We start from the raw sequence: 17,208 nt of genomic DNA, 5'->3' as shown, positions 1-17,208 counted from the left end.
GTAGACATCACAAATGAGCAGATTGCTATTGACCTTTTAAAAGAGATGATTGGAATGTGGATTACTATTCGAGGTTTTTCTATTGCCAAAGCATGGTTGGAAAAGTATATGCCAGAAAAGAAGAGCAAGCAAAAAGCACTTAGAAAAGAACTAAAAATTATATCAACTCCTTCCGAATGTACCTAATAATTATTTTTATACTAATGTTATAATATGAATGATGTAACTTCAAAATTTAATACACTTCAAAACAAGATCATACACTCATAGATTTCTTTGAACGTCTTGCTCTCTTTGGTAAAGGTTCAGACACATCTACAGATGTACATATTCTCTTTCTGGACTTGCAATTACCTCTAACTGGATCAAGTGCAGCAGTTTTCAGTACATGTACCATCAGAAACGCTGCTATTAATGAATGTGCTATCAGTGGATGTGTTTTCAGTACATGTACCATCAGTGGATGTGGATGACACGATCTGATAGTTAAAGACACATACAATAATAATTATAAATAAATGAGCCAGATAGATTTAGTTTACCGATTTTTTATGTGGTGGTCTTCCCAATTGACGTTTCCCTTTGTTTAGTCTTTCAGAATTCTTCAAACGCCTTCCCAAATAAAATTTGCGACGACCCATTTGTAACACTGTGAATAAAAGTGCACAAAAGCATTCAATAGCATTAAAGGAACACTTCTAGCATATAACAGCCTGCTGCTGAACCACCTACATTGGCAGAAAATCCCACAAAATCCCACAAATGATTAATTAATAATGTAGCAATTAATATGCTTATAAAATCTACCATGGAGAATCCATCAAACATTAGATAGATTTAAAACACACTTACCACACTACTGATCTTGTCTTCAAAGTGTAGCAAGGCTGAACTGCTTTCAAGAGAGTCAAAATAATCCCACAAACTTGAGGCAGTGAAGGTAAGTCAAGATTTATACCAAATTATTAGACTTTGCTCTTTCTCTAGACAGATTAAACTTAGCAAGCACTATTTAGAACAGCTGGACTATCAGTGTGCATTGCCCCGAGGCCAAGCCTTTGTGCTGCCTTCTGTAGACTATTGAAGGCAAAAACCAGCTTGCTGAAAAGCAGTACTGCGTGGGCGTCGGCGCAACACGGATGGGCCGGAATTCCAATGACTTCAACGCATGCGTTTCCAATCCCTCTCTTCAATAATCTATGCCCAGAGTCACCAGTCCCTTTTCTCCTGCCCAATCAGAGAAAAGGGAAGGGAGTGGCTTGCGAGTCTACTCAAGAGGGGGCTGGAGAGTCGAGGCTATTCCAACCTCAGCCTCCTAGATCCTTTAGTTCAATAAGATAAAATACGGGAATAATTGGAGGAACAAAGAAAGAAAGAAGGAAGAGACAGTCGCTTCCTTCTTTCTTTCTTTGTTCCTCCAATTTCTCTTCAGTGACAAAGAACAGAAAAGGAGAGGCTGCAAAGGAGGCTAGTATAGATCTAGTAACACTCACTGTCAGTGGTTGGCTTGGTCCCATTATACATTGTACTTTAGGCAATAAATACAAGATTGCTCTTTTAATTATAGTGTCTCTCCAAACAAGGTGAAGAAGAAACACATTGCACGCTGTTGCATGTATATACAAACATCAACTGAATATACCATGAATTCAATATCAACTATTCTAGCTCTCCTGCAAAAGAATTTGTCGTTTTTCTACTAATGAAATATGATACTTCGACATAGCTGTGTTTTCTGCTTGCTTTGCATATTCTCGCGCTTCATCGACATTTCCAGCAAGCCGATATACATCAGAGCAGGCTATCAGATAAAAGCACTTAGCTGCAGGGTTCATGTCTGAATAGTGATTATCTTCTAAATCTTTCAATAATCCCTTGGCGTCTTTTACACTGGATGGCGAGATAATCTCTTTGTACGAGACTGGATTGTCAGCAGATACACCAATGTAAACTTGAGCGCAGCGAATTTTGCAAAAGTGAGCAATATCCATCCCATAGTCTTGTTTTTGTGCAATATCAATAGCATTTTTCAGACATTTAACAACCATGTCCACCTTATCAACACTTTTCATGAGACTGCATGCTTTGAAATAATTTGCCAATATTGCGTCCTCCCCTCGTTCAATGTTTTGAACGTAGAGAATGGCAAAAGCATTATCGAGATGTTTCCTGGCTTTATCGTTTTTGCCGCAGATTCTGTAGCAACGACCTAGTATGAGCCTATATCGAACTTCCAAAACTTGTTTATTGCACCCATCAAGCTTTTTCATCATTTCCTTTGCTCTAAAAACGATAAGCTTTGTTTGTTTAATGTCAGCTGCACAGAAGTAGGACATTTCGAGGCAAAATGCGATCCTGGCCTCCAATGGATTAGCGGCTGACTTCACTTCACTTTCTAACTGTGTCTTTAATATGTCTGGTTCAGCATTTGAGTAATTCCGTCGTATACCTGATATTTTTATTAGATAACGTTGTGCCACGATACCTTCAGGCAGTTGTAAAGGGTCAAGTGGCCTTGGCACTTTTGTAGGGGGAGCAGATATTAAACTGAGGTCTAATATTTTTCTCTTTCTGGTATTCGCTGAGTTAGATTCCGTTAGCAAAGTGTAAAGGTGAAAATGATTTGCGTCTTTTTCAGCTAGACAATTGTGCAGGAAAATGTGATGAGCGGTGGGGCCTTTAGTTTTGAGAAGTGCCAGAAGTCGCGTCGCTTTATCCCTGCAAGTCTTTCCCTCTAATGACATCTCTTCCTCCTCATTCCTGGTGACCAGTTTATTGCTTTTAAGATACGGCAACAAACCTTTCGTATCTAATTGATCTATAACAAACCCAGCTTTTTTTGTTATACTCTTCAAAATTGTCTCTGATTCAATGTGTTTTGCCACCTCCATTTTTCCGAACTGTTTTCCATTGAGCAATGAAATAATGTATGTGTGTCCCGTGTGTTCATCATCATAATCTTCTTCAAGGTAGTCCAAAAACTGCCTATAATCACCCGATTGCTCGATCTTGCTGAGAAGTCTTTCGGCCATTTTTCTACGGTTCTTCTCAGAACCACTCGTAAATTCTTCAGCAAGTTCATAGTGATCTAACAGTCCGTAAAGCGATGGATACAATGGATCAAGGCTTCTTAGAATGGCTTCTCGGTTCTTTTTTAAGTTTACTTGTATTGACTCCTGGGAAACTGATTCGTCAATATCAGCCAAATAGTTAAGTGGTAGTAGTTTGCCAACTTCTCTTGAATCAGTGTCTTCACTTACACTTAATGGTTGCATTGTAGTCATTTTTAGCTAATTCAGAATTAACAGAGATGAGAATTATGTAGATTAGTACAGTATTAACAACTCACTTAATTATGACATCATACTGAAACATAATCATATATAGATCTACGTGCATATTCATTTGTATCCCTACCATGGCTTAGTTGGGCGGAGCCCGACCGTCCCTGACGGGAGGTCGGGTTGCAAGCCTATCTGGGATTTGTTCTGCGCATTATGTAGTACTGCTATGAATAATATATTATTATTCTCAAGTGGGTGTTAACCGACTTGATGACGTGTAAACCACAAGGATGGCACAGCAATACTGCATGCGGTTTTGCAACTAGATGCAAGCGGAAGTGTAACCAAGCCACGTGAAAAATGCTGCAATCTGATAGGGCGCCACTATAGTGGCGCTAGAACAAATCCCAGATAGGCTTGCAACCCGACCTCCCGTCAGGGACGGTCGGGCTCCGCCCAACTAACCATGGCTTTGCTTGTCAGTCTGGTTTGCTACGTACATGTACCTTCCAAATTATAATACAAAGTTTAAAGTGCATTAGTGCAGCAGCTAGCTGCAGTAGATTCTTCTAATATTCACAGTGAGTGACTAACTTAACTACACATGAGTCTTGTCTAGATAGCACACCAGATCTAGATTCTAGATCTATACACAAGCCTATCTATATATTAAATTGTAGATCTAGATTCTGTACCAATGACAATGTAGATCTACCAATTAGCTAATAATTATATGCATTGGTTATTTAAAATTGTGACTGACCAGTATAATTGTTATGTAGATGAGGAACATATTTGCACTGTCTCTACTTGTTCTGCTGTCGCTGGTAAACAGCCAACCAGATGGAGACTGCAACCCTACCCCACAAACCTTTCCAACCCTGTTCTTAGATGGATGTGTTGCCTTGGGGCGGATAAATACCACGTGTGATGGATATTGGAGTGCATTTTCTTCAGCATTTGCCAACACAGACCCTAGTGGTATAACTACAGAGTACGTGTTTACTTATAGTCACTGCATTGTTACAGCGACTGTTTCAGCAAATAATACAGATATTATATAGCACTTTATTGTCCAAGGAGCTAGTATTTGGCAGATTGCTCAAACTAAACGTTTAGTAGTAATATTTTCGAGGGTAGAGGTTCAAACGACCACAGTGACACCCCTACAGTAGAGAGGTAATACCGTGAGTAAACAATGATTCGAGGCACCAACATTTCGAGGTTCAAGGTCAATCCGCAAAAACTATGAAATGTTTGCTCCTCGAAAATAAAGCGCTATATGGTACCTTCTGCATGTATACAGTCCGTTGTGAACAAACATCTCAATCCTCATTATAACTGTGCAAACTCCCCCTACATAATTATGGGTTACTAATTTATTATAGGCTAGGTCTATAGCTACATGCAATGAATTAAACGTACTGTGTTTTCTCCTTAAATAGAAACTATGAGGACTACTTCAACATGTTCCCGATAACTGCCGCGATGGACACGTTCTTGTTCTGGTCTCAAACTATAGAGTTGTCAGTCATGCTGAGTTGCATGTGTAATGCTGCTGACGTGTTTTCTGGTCCAAATTATTTCCCGATATCAATCATGGACAAAATCGCCGACAGGTTGGACATGCCCATGACGCAGTTACGCTGGTGTGGAACTACCAGTGGTGGTATAAGTAAGTCAAAGTTATGACACGTCTCGTAACCATGTCAACTATCAAAATGTATATACTAACCACATAATGCAGTCCCTATAGTTTCAGTTTGTCCATTATTAAACTACTTATGGTTTTCAAGATTCCCCAAACCAGAATTATGTAACTACTATTATAACTATACGTTCACAAATTGTTCAGAACATAATTATACATCCATCTCTTATGTCATTTAATATGTCATCTTATCCATTTCAGACGGCATACAGTACAGTGGAATGTGCCCGTGTAGTACTTCCTATGCTTTCTTCCAAGAGTTCTCAGTTAGATTTGCTGAAGCTGCAGCAGGCACCATCTTTTATCTCGGCTTTGGAGAGTCAGAGAAAGGAGCTTTCCCCTTGAATTCTTTCTTTGCAATGCATGAAATCCCTGCCTTGAACAGGAATTTGGTTGATCGGGCAGTCATCATGGTGGTGCATGTCTCACAGACTTATGGTGGTACGTTAATGTAATGGCATCTAGTGAGTATATTCACACAACCTGTCATGAAACACTGTCACTATACTGTGAGCATGTTGTGTATTTCCTATAATGATGATGGTCTGATAAGCTAATTAAGTGTAGAATGGAATGTAACCACAGTATAACGTCTGCCTATCACATCTGCTGGTGATTATGTGCAGATGTCTCTGAGAGGTGCGGACAAGGCTCACTGCTCATTTTACAGCAGAGACTTGTTGAACAAATTCCGGACATTGACTATAGCTGTTACGATATTTTCGGTTATCCTGTTAACACTGATGCTAGCTTGGTAGAGGTGACCGATTGTGCTGCCAATATCATCACTAGCATACAAGAAGGTATAATTATTATGATAGTTGAATACCTGTTAATAATCCATATATACAGTGCAGACTATATTACTACAGAAACTATACTGCATGGCTATAGTCATATCCATTCTTTACGGTAAACTCGGTTCAATTGCGATCCATCCTTTTTACAGATAGAGAACCTGCAGATGATCCGTGTTTCAAGAAAGAGGTCAGTTGTCCACTAAACTCAGGGAGACAACGACGCCAGGATAATAATGGAACAGATCCTTGCAACGCCGGTGAGTAGTGCATACCCTTCATTGACTGTTATAGCTTCAGCATGATTAGCAATAAAGCCATTGTGTAGAAAATTAATCTGCAATTGTGTATGTTGTAAGTTTGACTAATAATAATAATATTGATCTAAATACAAACACTGCTATGGTTGCTCAGCTAGGGCTCGTTAATGTACAAGCACTTGTACCAGCTCAACTAGTACCTGCAAAAATTAATCTTGGGACACAATCATTGTTTATCAAGACCTATACAGTGTGTGAGTGCATGTAGGATTCCACAAACTGTCGATATACACATGTGTACTATGTAAACAGTGGATATCATTCTCAGCTAAGCTGTCAAATAATTGTGTGTACATGTCCAATGCTATAATCACTGTCTTTGGTATGCAGGTGTGTCAGCTGGACAAGGTGTTTCAAGTTTAATCATTTTTTGGGCTTCACTACTGGTGCTGGTTTTTGCTGCATCATAAGCAAGCAATAACTCATATACAGATTTTAGCTGCTATGGACTCGTTTTGCCTGTGTCTAATCTATAGCTATATAGCTGATCCTGTTTTGTATTGTAGTATACAGATAGTATACTATCTGTGATGTATCTTCCTGCCAAAAAATCCCCAGTGTAAATGATGGTTTACCAAGAAACTGAGGGCAGTGGTAGATCTAGTTGATTTACCAGGTGTGAACCCCTATTGGTGCTCAGAGTGTGGTTCATTTGCTCCAGCATGCAGCAAGACTGCAATTTATTTTCAAGCAGTTTAATTACTAGTATTGGAACAGGCCTGTAGTCAACGAAATTTTCTTGTCACCAAACATAATATTATAGGTTATATAGTATAGTATAGTACAGTATACCGTAACCTATAATAATTATTATGTTCAAGAAAAATGATTATTATGTCAAGAGGCAATATAACCAGTTAGTAGGTGTTATAAGAAATCAGCTTTGCTGCTTGGGGGGGCCTATACAAAACACTAACTTTAATTGCAAAGAAACAACAATACATTCAATCAAACTGTCTATGACCGTGACTTTATAACTAAGATTGTTATAATTATAGATAGCAACTCTGCCACCATTCCTGTTTCTGTGTCCTGCCGTAACCATTAACATGGCTATAATCTCCAACTTTGGCGAAGTTTCACAATATTGTGAGGTTTATCAATATCGCAATCAATTCTATTTTAGGGAGAGGCTTCTAACGTTTATTTAGATCATGTTTGCCATAAATACTGCAATTTGATTGGCTAAAGGAAGTGTTCTATCCAACTTAGAAAATCATGTACTTATTTAGAAAATCATGTACTTACTTAGAAAATCATGTACTTCACTTAGAAAATCATGTAGCAAAGATTAGATAAGAACATTCAAATCTGATTGGCTAGATACTCATGGTTGCTATGATCTAAAATGCTTAGACACTGTTTAGGAAGTTTCCACATGATTTAGAATACAGCCAGCCCTTTGGGCTTCTAGAAACTTCCTAAACAGTGTCTAGCTATTATAGACTGAGACGAATAGCTAGCGAAAGCATGCATCGTTTTATTGGGTGATTCTGCCACCGCCTGAGCTCTTGGCCATTTTATAGAGTGTGGTTGTTCTTTAGAGGTGGCCGTTAATGAGGCTAGACTATCTTTTTAGTATGTGCATGCACGCTCAGTCACGAATCTATGTTTTCATTACAGAGTCTATAGCTGGTTATTTTCGTATGCATGGTGGAGCATTGTACAAAATTATTCTACTGCAATAATTAATTTTATAGATTCAACGTGACGTCACGTACTGTATGAATATTTAAAATTAAATGGGTACATGTAGTTCATACAAAAATTTGCACCATTCACAGCCGGTCATGTTTGCTTGTTTTTCCGCAAGAGAGATAGCCTTTTTTCTACTAATGAAATGGGATAAGAATTACAAGATCATAGCAATACCTTCTGCATGCTTACAGTGCATGGGTACAGAAGGGGGAACATCCCCTTCCCATACCCACTCCCATGGGCGGCTCTGCCACTTATGTCCCCATATTTGTTCAAATCCATCCTGCTCATATTTTTCTAGAGACAGATTGTCTTGCGAACAAGGCTAGGTCCTATCTATACCTAAGTAGAATCTCTACTGCATGTTGTAGACACAAATTTTTTTTCGTATTCATAGGCTACTTAGGGAAGAAATGTTCGACGTCAGAGTTCTGTGCTGTGTGATCATTTAAGGCCTTAGCTTTATAGGCAAAAGCATTTTGAACTTTTGGGGGGAATGATAAATATACGGGGTAGGGTAATCAATACAAGATATCATTCATTGACAACACTCTTGATAGGCGGACCCTGATCATGACAATGGTAATAAATCATTCAGCCGTCATAATTATAATTATATACTTCGAATTGCAAACCATCTTGGCCTCGGGCTTCGCCCTCGTCCTCAAGGTTTACTGACATAAATTCGAATGTATACATGTATTGACGTGTTATAATTATAGCTTAGGTAGCTTTAATTATTCTAGTGCATGGGTATACATGTACTGGAATGAAGCTACCTATAAGCTACCTCACTTTGATACAACTAACTCAAAAACTATAATTACTGAAAAAAGCAATTACAATAATAACTTACACAGTGGATTGGTGGCCACCATAGAACACTTTGACACCTCCACCGAGGCATCAGCACCCGTAAGCACCCGTGAGTGCTTTCATTATACTCAATTTTCAAGTTTTTTCAGATGAACTTAGTTGTTGGCTTGGTCCCATTTATATACTACATTCCATTCTACTGCATGCAAAAAAATAGAAGATAGTTCTTATAGTGTCTCTCCAAAAAAGGTGAAAGAAACGCATTGCATGCACGCATACCGTACCAGTAAAAATTTCGAGGTGTTTTTAATTTCGCGTTTTTCGTGGGTGGCTGTAGCCTCCTTCACCAGCCTTTGTGGGAAGTGCGGCCTGGGATCGAGGCTAGGGTGGCTGCAGAACGAGTTATTACACTTTCCAGATTGTGGCAATGGACTCTGATGAATGGACCAACGGTAGATTACGTCATGAGGAGGCTGAGAGCCTGCAGGTGGGTGGGGCTCACACACACAAGCCCCATGCAGTATGCACACGTACACAGTACAGTGCTAGACGCTCAAGTATCCACTGCAGCATGTAGACTAGATCTACTGTTGATTGAAGCATAGATAGTAGAAGAAGTAAGGGAGTAGTCTCTCGAAACATGTCTGTCGATTCCTCTACTATATATCTATAATTGAAGCAACAATTTAAGAAAGGTATGGAACAGCTGGTCCAGGTCTCCTTGGTGTCGTCCTTTCACTCCCTACACAAAGTACAAGTGTTTAAACATTCTCGGTATGGCTCCGTTGGTATCAGGTAAACCTGAAAATGCATTCGTTGGTCCATTAAAGTTCCTATTTCAGTGGGTGGACCAACGGGCTGGATAACAAGCAAGAAAATACATTGTACTTTGCATGCATTCTTTTTTATAGCCGTATCCGAGCTCATTTAAAAGCTTGGTGTCTTCGTTGGCATCAGGAAAACCTGCTCGTTAGTCCATACAGGAGGCCGTTTCTGGAAACTAGGTGGACCAACGGCCTGGACGACAAGTAAAAAAATAGTTCACGCACTTTGAATGCATGCACTTTGAATGCATTCTGTGTTCCCCAGTTTGGTGTGATTATGAGCTCATTTCAAAGCTTGGTGTCTCCGTTGGCATCATTATAAACTGGAAATCCTGCTTGTTGGTCTATGAGGTTTCCTGTTTCTGGAAACTGGATGGACCAACGGCCTGGACGACAAGTAAAAAAATAGTTCGCGCACTTTGAATGTATTCTTTTAATGTGTTCTCCAGTTTGGTGTGATTATGAGCTCATTTCAAAGCTTGGTGTCTCCGTTGGCATCATTATAAACTGGAAATCCTGCTTGTTGGTCTATGAGGTTTCCTGTTTCTGGAAACTGGATAGACCAACGGCCTGGACGACAAGTAAAACAATAGTTCGCGCACTTTGAATGTATTCTTTTAATATGTTCTCCAGTTTGGTGTGATTATGAGCTCATTTCAAAGCTTGGTGTCTCCGTTGCATCATTATAAACTGGAAATCCTGCTTGTTGGTCTATGAGGTTTCCTGTTTCTGGAAACTGGATGGACCAACGGCCTGGACGACAAGTAAAAAAATAGTTCGCACACTTAGAATGTATTCTTTTTAGTGTGTTCTCCAGTTTGGTGTGAGCAAGCTTGCATGGTGTCTCCGTTGGCATCATTAAACTGGAAAACCTGCTCGTTGGTCCATATAAGGTTTCATGTTTCTGGAAACTGGGTGGACAATTAATGGCCTGAACGACAAGTAAGAAAATAGTTCACGCACTTTCTTTTAATGTGTTCCAGGTTGGTGTGAGCTTCAAAGCTTGCATGGTGTCTCCATTGGCATCTTTAAACTAGAAAACCTGCTCGTTGGTCCATAAGATGTCCTGCTTCTGGAAACTAGGTGGACCAACGGCCTGGACGACAAGTAAGAAATAGTTCACGCAGCTTGAATGCAATGTGTTCCAGGTTGGTGTCAGCTCATTTCAAAGCTTAGTGTCTCTTGTTTGCATCAATTAAGGAAACTAGGTGGACCAACGGCCTGGACGACAAGTAAGAAAATAGTTCACGCAGCTTGAGCATTCTTTTAATGTGTTCCTGCATAGTTGGTTGTCAGAGCTTGGTGGCTCTCCGTTGGCATCATGCAGTTATACTAATAAACCTGGACGTTGGCCCATAACCTTTTCTGTTTTGGAAACTGGGTGGACCAACGGCCTGGACGACACTGACAGGTAAGAAAATAGTTCATGCAGCTTAGCTTGCATTCATTCTTTTATAGGTGGGTATCAGCTCATTTCAAATGCTGCATGCATGGTGGCTTTGTTGGAAACTCGAAAACCTGTTCCCTGCATGGTCTATCAGAATATCATATCCAGCCGGAAATTGGATAGACAACAGCCTATACGACAGGTAAGGTAATAAGTAACACACGACAGTCTGGTATGTACACTTTTACAGCTGTGATGATCACAATGATATCGACTAATTCAAGTCTATAATTATTAATTTTGTTTACACAATTTGTCAGACTACTGTCGTAAAAACTCACCATACAGCTGCATCTACAGACTCTATTATACATCAGACTGAATGAAAGCCTCACTGCGACTCTGTATGCTGAAATCTACAATGACATTAAGGATTCTGTTTCCGTGTAGAGTAAGGTATAAGTTGTCACACTGAATTCACTTTCATATTGTGTTTATGAGAATTTCATTGTTCCAACGTATACATCATATAGAGGCTGGCACGGGATTCTTGTTGCTGTCAATCTCCCAAAGAAAACGTACGTTATTATGCATGTGATTGAGTTTCTGGAGTCTAATTCGACCAGTACCCATACATGCATGTGAGCTCCTCATGGATGCATTATATTGTGTGATAGGATTACATGTTTTGTTGGTCTGTCAAAAAGGTTATTACTAATGTGAGTACAATTTTCCTTTTCTGTAGTGTCTATGTTCTTGACTCCCAGTCGCCAATTCTCTCACCTTTTACTGAGCAGGCAACATGCATGCACAAGACATTAATCAATTCTTAAGCATGTGCATTCGATCACCTGCAAAGATGGATATACAGTGTGTGAAGGTATATAATTTATAATAATTTATAGAGTGCACATGCATGGGGTAATCATAAAAGTTAAATCATTGACTTGCTTAGTTGCCCCAAATGCAATTTTTTTTGTCTTCTTGGATACTCCACGCACTCCTTAATTGTTTCGTGATGGATTTTATTTCATGAATGTTTATTGTATTAGGTGGCCGCTCAGGATGGAGTTGAATGTGGCATTCATGTGATACAAAATAATTATTATGACAATGGTCAAGGTACGTGATGGTATATGTAAAAGCATTCGTGAGTATTTACACTAACACAATTGATCAGTTTTCTGGACTACCTGCATCAAAGCACCTGCAAAAGTCTGTAAACACTGCTGAATTACGTGGATTGATCCTGTTATCATGCTACTCCACTCAACAAAGGTAAAAAAAATGATTTTGGCTACTCCCTCATGCATGTGTACCTATATACTGCAGCCAAAAGACATCTCACGGCGTCAGAAGGAGTAAAAGGGTTGCTAATACAGATCTGCAGGTGAGTACACCACACTGACACGCACTCATGATTGTGTTCATGCATTCACAAACGTTGATTGCTATGTACTTGTATAATGTGTATATGAGCATGCTTCAATGCATGCTGGTATATAAACTATACCGACATTGTCTACTATGCAATAGACTGATGATGATGCCAGTGTATCTGTTAAGAAGACAGCAAAATCGAAGCCTTAACTGCTATTTTTACTTAACATTAATTGTATAGCTTGTAGTATAGATCAGAATGTTTATTTTTTATTGTATATAATTATGTGCAATAATATAGTTACTAGTTTCCCTCATATAGTTTCTCATCTGTTATTCCCCCATGCATATAATATGATTGTGTTGTGTGTAATTTCTTCAGTCACCCCTTATTGTAACGCATGCATGATAAGTCAGAACAAGTGACGCCACAATTTTAAATTCATGGTTGTAAAAACAAAAAGTGCATGACAAGACCATCATGCATGTGAGTACATTATACTTATAGTTTTTTCTGATTGTGATACCATAAATAAAATCCACAATGTGTGAGGAAATTTCTTTTATTCATATACGACAGTGACGATTTGATTCTCTTCAAGCATGAATTGCTTTGCTCTACCATCTGGCTGTTCAAGGCATCATTATTGTCTATAGGTGCTCATTTTGTAAGCAACACTGCATCCTGTATGATATATAAGTGCATGGTAATTAAAATCATATAATTATACTTAACATACAATTATTATATACCTGAATGATTTGGCCAATGGAAACGATCTACTAGACCTAGAAACCGACTGTGCCTGAAAAAGGGGGGCTCTCTAGTATTGGTGCAGGTTGCAACTATTGTCGTATATGATGACTTCAGGTGCTGCAGATACAAGGGCATATAATTATATTATGCAATTGCATGCCGGAAGAGTTCAAAAATAATCATCCCGATATATATAGCATTTATACCTGATGAGAATCGTTCATATAAGATAGTGAAAGGAATGTTGGGGGATTCCTGAACTTCCATCAGTTGGAATCCATAGCAAATTCCTATACAATATTGATGCAAATTAATGTACCATAATTATTACTAGAATGTTTTGCGAGCATCAAACATTTGCGAATTTTGCGAGGGTTGATCAATAAAATCCGCAAAACCTAAATTATTACTAGTAAATACTTGCCAGAACACAATAGTTAGATCGCAAAGGGTCAAATTTTCTGCTGATTTGGCTCATTCGCAAAGGTTTTTCACCTGCAAAATATTCTAGTAATACGGTAGAGGCGTAATAATTATAATTATCATGCATGCAGCATTACCATGCTGACAATACAGAGTAAATATCCCCGGTAGCAGTGATGGATGTCTTGAGCTTTTTTTTGTACATACAGAGGATTTAGAACTGTCAGCCTTATAAATCTTTCGTTTTCTTAGTGAAGGAAGCTTTGGAAAGTACGATATCATATCATCATCATTAATGTCAGTGTGGTCACCAGTACTAGACTCTGTGAAGTCTTGCGTAAATGGGGCTAATGATAATTCCACAAGCCTTTTTAGTATAGGCTGCAATGCTTCAGTGGGGTAAGAAGGAAGACATTCAATTAAAGTGAACAGTACTGGAGCTTCCTTTTGTAGAAAGGCCATCTTTTTTGCATTTGACTTCAAGGAGCCAGAAGACTCCATTTCCTTTAGCATTTTGTGCACTTCTTCTGTAGGTGGTACCAAAGCACACACAGGTGATGCTGAACTGAGAGCTTGCAGTAAATTAATCCAGTGCTTGCAACAGGAGACAGCTGTATCAGCCTTGTTGACTTCTTTAGCTATTGTGGTGATAAGTTTGACCAAACTTGGTGCGTGCAAATGTAGTAATTCTAGAAGAGAAGTGAATTCATGCTGGCTTATACACTTCTTTGTAGTAAACATCTTCAGCTGCATGCGTGCGTGTTGTCTTGTTGTTGATGTATATCCGATCATGGAAACTAGTGTTGAAAGAAAATAAATACAGTAACTTTTCAGCTGTCCGCATGATCCTAAACTTATCACAACAATAATTGCTGAATAAATAAAACAGCTTTCGCCACACTGTATATGATTACTATGATGAGAGGCACCTTCTACAAATGGATTCAAGTTTTGAATAAATCTGTGCATGCATGCTTGGCAAGGTATTTATTTTGTCTTAGCTCAGGGAGGACTATCATTATATATATAATCATTATATACAGTGGTTGATGACATGGGAAAATTTGCACTTATCTTCCAGTACAGCTGATAGGGGATGAGGTTTTATGAACTCCAGAACTGTTGAGTTGGGACTTCCAGGGCATAAGGTCTTTTCTGAATGCTAAACAAGTAGCATCCATGACAACAATGGGTGGACAATCTCCACACGCAGTGCACTGAAATCCTACTTGATAATCAATGTCTAACAGGTCAAGAAAGGCATACCACGACAACTGATAGTGATTGTATGTAAACATATACTTATTAAACTGATCGCCGAATCCTGCATCTTCATGGTTTTTAACCAACACACAATACTGGGTATATATAGTTGTTCTGAAGAGGAAATGTATCGTTAATAGTCAAAGTGCACACACATGCAACATTAATTACCTTCCCAAAAGGAATTGATGCATAAAACCTCGCAGAACTTCATAGGATACCAGGAACTTGCCCATAGTCACTAATCCTACTAGTTGGCCATCAAATTCTTTACGTTTCTTACATCCTGAGCAATACCTAACATGCACTGTTTGGTCAATATAATAATTGTTATGGATTTATACTTCTAAAGCCACCTACCATTCGCATTGATAACTGTATTGAGCAGTATAATTTTGCTCCGTACAGATTCCTGCTTGTCTTCTTCATCTCGTGTAAGCGTACTGCACACTTTACAATATGTGTCGACTGAGCCCAAAATAGAAGTGTTGTTTACAATGTTGAAGCGATCAGCTACAGTACATGCCAGTTGTTGAGACATTTCACTTGATAAATTGAACGGTATATACTGCTTGATGAAATTAAGGGACCGATACTGATGCACATGCACTTGTCTATTCTGCTGCACACTAGACAGATCTTTTGCAATTTTATTGAGGCAGTCATGTTTACCCTCATCCGGGCTATTCAATGCTTTCTCGACAATGTCCACATGTGAACTGTGCTGTTTATTTTACTTGCATGTATAACAGTACAGACTCCTTAATTGTTTATCATCAATACGAACTTGTACAACACCATGGCCACTATATCAGCTCTTGTACATACCGCCTGCCACCGCCTGCCCAATAGAGCATACAACCTGTAAATCATTATAATTATATAGTTGTGATTGGAGATGTACATGCATGCACAATAGTGTCCAACTTACCTCTGTGCCAACATTTATACTGTAGGAGGTGTCCTCCTTGTGAGGTTCGATATTCAAAGTATATACGAATGATCTGAATGGGTATGAGGATAAATCATAAATATTAGCTGTGCATGCACTTTTAGAAGACATGTACCTGATAATTCTTGAGCTGATGTAATGTTGTGAATATTGTCAGTCTCTTGGATAATCAGTCTAGTTGGTTCGATGTGGATACATTCAGAGCCAACAATGCTTGTGAATGCATCATATGTGGAATCAACCGAAGTGGAGCAGCTATTTAGTAAGTGGCCACGTGCACTATCACAACTGCACCAGTATACCCACTGTATACCATCACTGAAGTGCAACCCACAGCGTGAGACGAAAAGAAACTCCATGCTCAGTGAAGTTAACCGATTAGCCGCGGTTGACGCAAATTTGCGTCATTAAGGAGATCAACAGACCAACCTACATGAATATAATTATACTTCATCTCTCTATAATTTTTATAATATTATATGCATGCAATTATACGCACGAAAAAGATAATATACTTACATTCAAAGAGGAATCGATTCTATTGATTCCCTGTATAACAAACGACCGGAGAGAGTTGTCCAATGAGTTGAAAGCACGCTGTTCATGTACACTGATGAGATATGCAGACAGCAATGGCACTGGAATTCCAGACAGCTTTGTTTCTGACTTTGAAACATTATCCTGCAATGGCATGATTGTAGAGATCTAATGTTTGAGTTTGTACGATTACCTGTACTTTGTATCTGGCTTGACTTAGTGTCACATCATCAAAAGGCTCATTATATGGCCCTCTTGGTCACTCCTGAATTGAGTTGACACGATTCCATTTCCCTGAACAACTCGGTGCATTTTCTTGATCTGACCTACAAATTGAACGATGTAATACACACTTGGGATTAATTTACTTCTTCGTGATCACTTAGCAATAGGTTGTGGATGGTACCGTATATTGGAGGATAGTTCTTTCTATTGCAAACTGTGAATGCATAATTCGCAATCGAAATAAACGCAAAGAAAGAGCATGCGCATGCATTTCGCAATAGCAATCAGGCTTGTACATCAATATCGAATACCCCGCATTCATACCCATATAGATTTATACTAATTATGCTTTAATACTCTTACTATAGGGTAGTGTTTCCTCTTCTTCTTTAACTTGTTTGAGCAAAATAAATATTTATCTTCGTTAGCCTCTCGAATCTGTTTCCATGAGTGGCTTATAACTGGATCATATAATAGGCCTTCTATAATTGATGACGTGTTTTATTGCCACGAGCTAGTGCATTTGTACATAGCACATGCACAATGATAGCTATACATTATTATAGTGACTCACTACATCAGTGTTGCAGATGTTGCATGAATGAATAGGAATCACCCATGCAGTGATACCCAACCAATTATACTGATTACTCATATACATGTCATTGGATACAATATAATATATATATATAGATATACATGGGTATATATAATATACCCATGCACGGCAAATATCGTCATGGTCAATGTTGCTAGATTAAGAAAACCGATTCAGGATCATGGGCCTTCTATAATGATGACGATATGATTGATGGATGTTATAGAGGTCCGGGA

The 17,208-nt window shown here is 38.8% G+C and overlaps 3 protein-coding genes and 1 long non-coding RNA gene across 4 annotated transcripts; 1 reads left to right on the top strand and 3 right to left on the bottom strand.

Moving 5' to 3' along the window:
• Positions 1–223: 223 nt before the first annotated feature.
• LOC135352034 (uncharacterized) lies at positions 224–1,091 on the bottom strand. Its single transcript, XR_010399573.1, has 3 exons — positions 853–1,091; positions 543–649; positions 224–479 (listed from the first exon to the last, which is right to left on the bottom strand). It is a non-coding gene; the product is annotated as an uncharacterized LOC135352034 (long non-coding RNA).
• A 488-nt stretch (positions 1,092–1,579) lies between these two features.
• LOC135352033 (uncharacterized) lies at positions 1,580–3,388 on the bottom strand. The gene has a single exon (XM_064551133.1). It carries the CDS (start codon positions 3,282–3,284, stop codon positions 1,665–1,667), a length of 1,620 nt encoding a protein of 539 aa, XP_064407203.1. The 5' UTR covers positions 3,285–3,388; the 3' UTR covers positions 1,580–1,664.
• Positions 3,389–3,747: 359 nt separating this feature from the next.
• Positions 3,748–6,694, top strand: LOC135352029 (ADP-ribosyl cyclase/cyclic ADP-ribose hydrolase 2-like). Its single transcript, XM_064551130.1, has 7 exons — positions 3,748–3,865; positions 4,067–4,278; positions 4,730–4,959; positions 5,197–5,436; positions 5,622–5,798; positions 5,945–6,052; positions 6,443–6,694. The coding sequence occupies exons 2-7, from the start codon at positions 4,067–4,069 to the stop codon at positions 6,520–6,522; spliced, it is 1,047 nt and encodes a 348-aa protein (XP_064407200.1). The 5' UTR covers positions 3,748–3,865; the 3' UTR covers positions 6,523–6,694.
• Positions 6,695–12,636: 5,942 nt separating this feature from the next.
• On the bottom strand, positions 12,637–17,004 carry LOC135352028 (uncharacterized). Its single transcript, XM_064551129.1, has 12 exons — positions 16,738–17,004; positions 16,343–16,475; positions 16,132–16,293; positions 15,728–16,041; positions 15,592–15,664; positions 15,021–15,522; positions 14,832–14,967; positions 14,471–14,774; positions 13,535–14,378; positions 13,181–13,264; positions 12,971–13,091; positions 12,637–12,902 (listed from the first exon to the last, which is right to left on the bottom strand). Exons 6-11 carry the CDS (start codon positions 15,199–15,201, stop codon positions 13,042–13,044), a joined length of 1,599 nt encoding a protein of 532 aa, XP_064407199.1. The 5' UTR covers positions 15,202–15,522; positions 15,592–15,664; positions 15,728–16,041; positions 16,132–16,293; positions 16,343–16,475; positions 16,738–17,004; the 3' UTR covers positions 12,637–12,902; positions 12,971–13,041.
• Positions 17,005–17,208: the final 204 nt, after the last annotated feature.

The sequence above is a fragment of the Halichondria panicea genome, unplaced genomic scaffold (genome assembly GCF_963675165.1).
Source record: "Halichondria panicea unplaced genomic scaffold, odHalPani1.1 SCAFFOLD_33, whole genome shotgun sequence".
NCBI classification, from domain to species: Eukaryota; Metazoa; Porifera; class Demospongiae; order Suberitida; family Halichondriidae; genus Halichondria; species Halichondria panicea.
Note: the sequence above shows the minus strand (reverse complement) of the source record. Positions and strands in the feature narration are given on the sequence as shown.

Bases quoted from the DNA above. Each gene is read 5' to 3' on its own strand.
- LOC135352033 (XM_064551133.1), bottom strand. From the start codon at position 3,284: ATGACTACAATGCAACCATTAAGTGTAAGTGAAGACACTGATTCAAGA.
- LOC135352028 (XM_064551129.1), bottom strand. From the start codon at position 15,201: ATGTCTCAACAACTGGCATGTACTGTAGCTGATCGCTTCAACATTGTA. The intron at 14,968-15,020 runs GTAGGTGGCTTT...TTGACCAAACAG, and splicing joins TACAGTTATCAATGCGAATG to TGCATGTTAGGTATTGCTCA. The intron at 13,092-13,180 runs GTATAAATGCTA...TTGTATCTGCAG, and splicing joins ATATGAACGATTCTCATCAG to CACCTGAAGTCATCATATAC.
- LOC135352029 (XM_064551130.1), top strand. From the start codon at position 4,067: ATGAGGAACATATTTGCACTGTCTCTACTTGTTCTGCTGTCGCTGGTA. The intron at 4,279-4,729 runs GTACGTGTTTAC...CTCCTTAAATAG, and splicing joins CCTAGTGGTATAACTACAGA to AAACTATGAGGACTACTTCA. The intron at 4,960-5,196 runs GTAAGTCAAAGT...TATCCATTTCAG, and splicing joins AACTACCAGTGGTGGTATAA to ACGGCATACAGTACAGTGGA.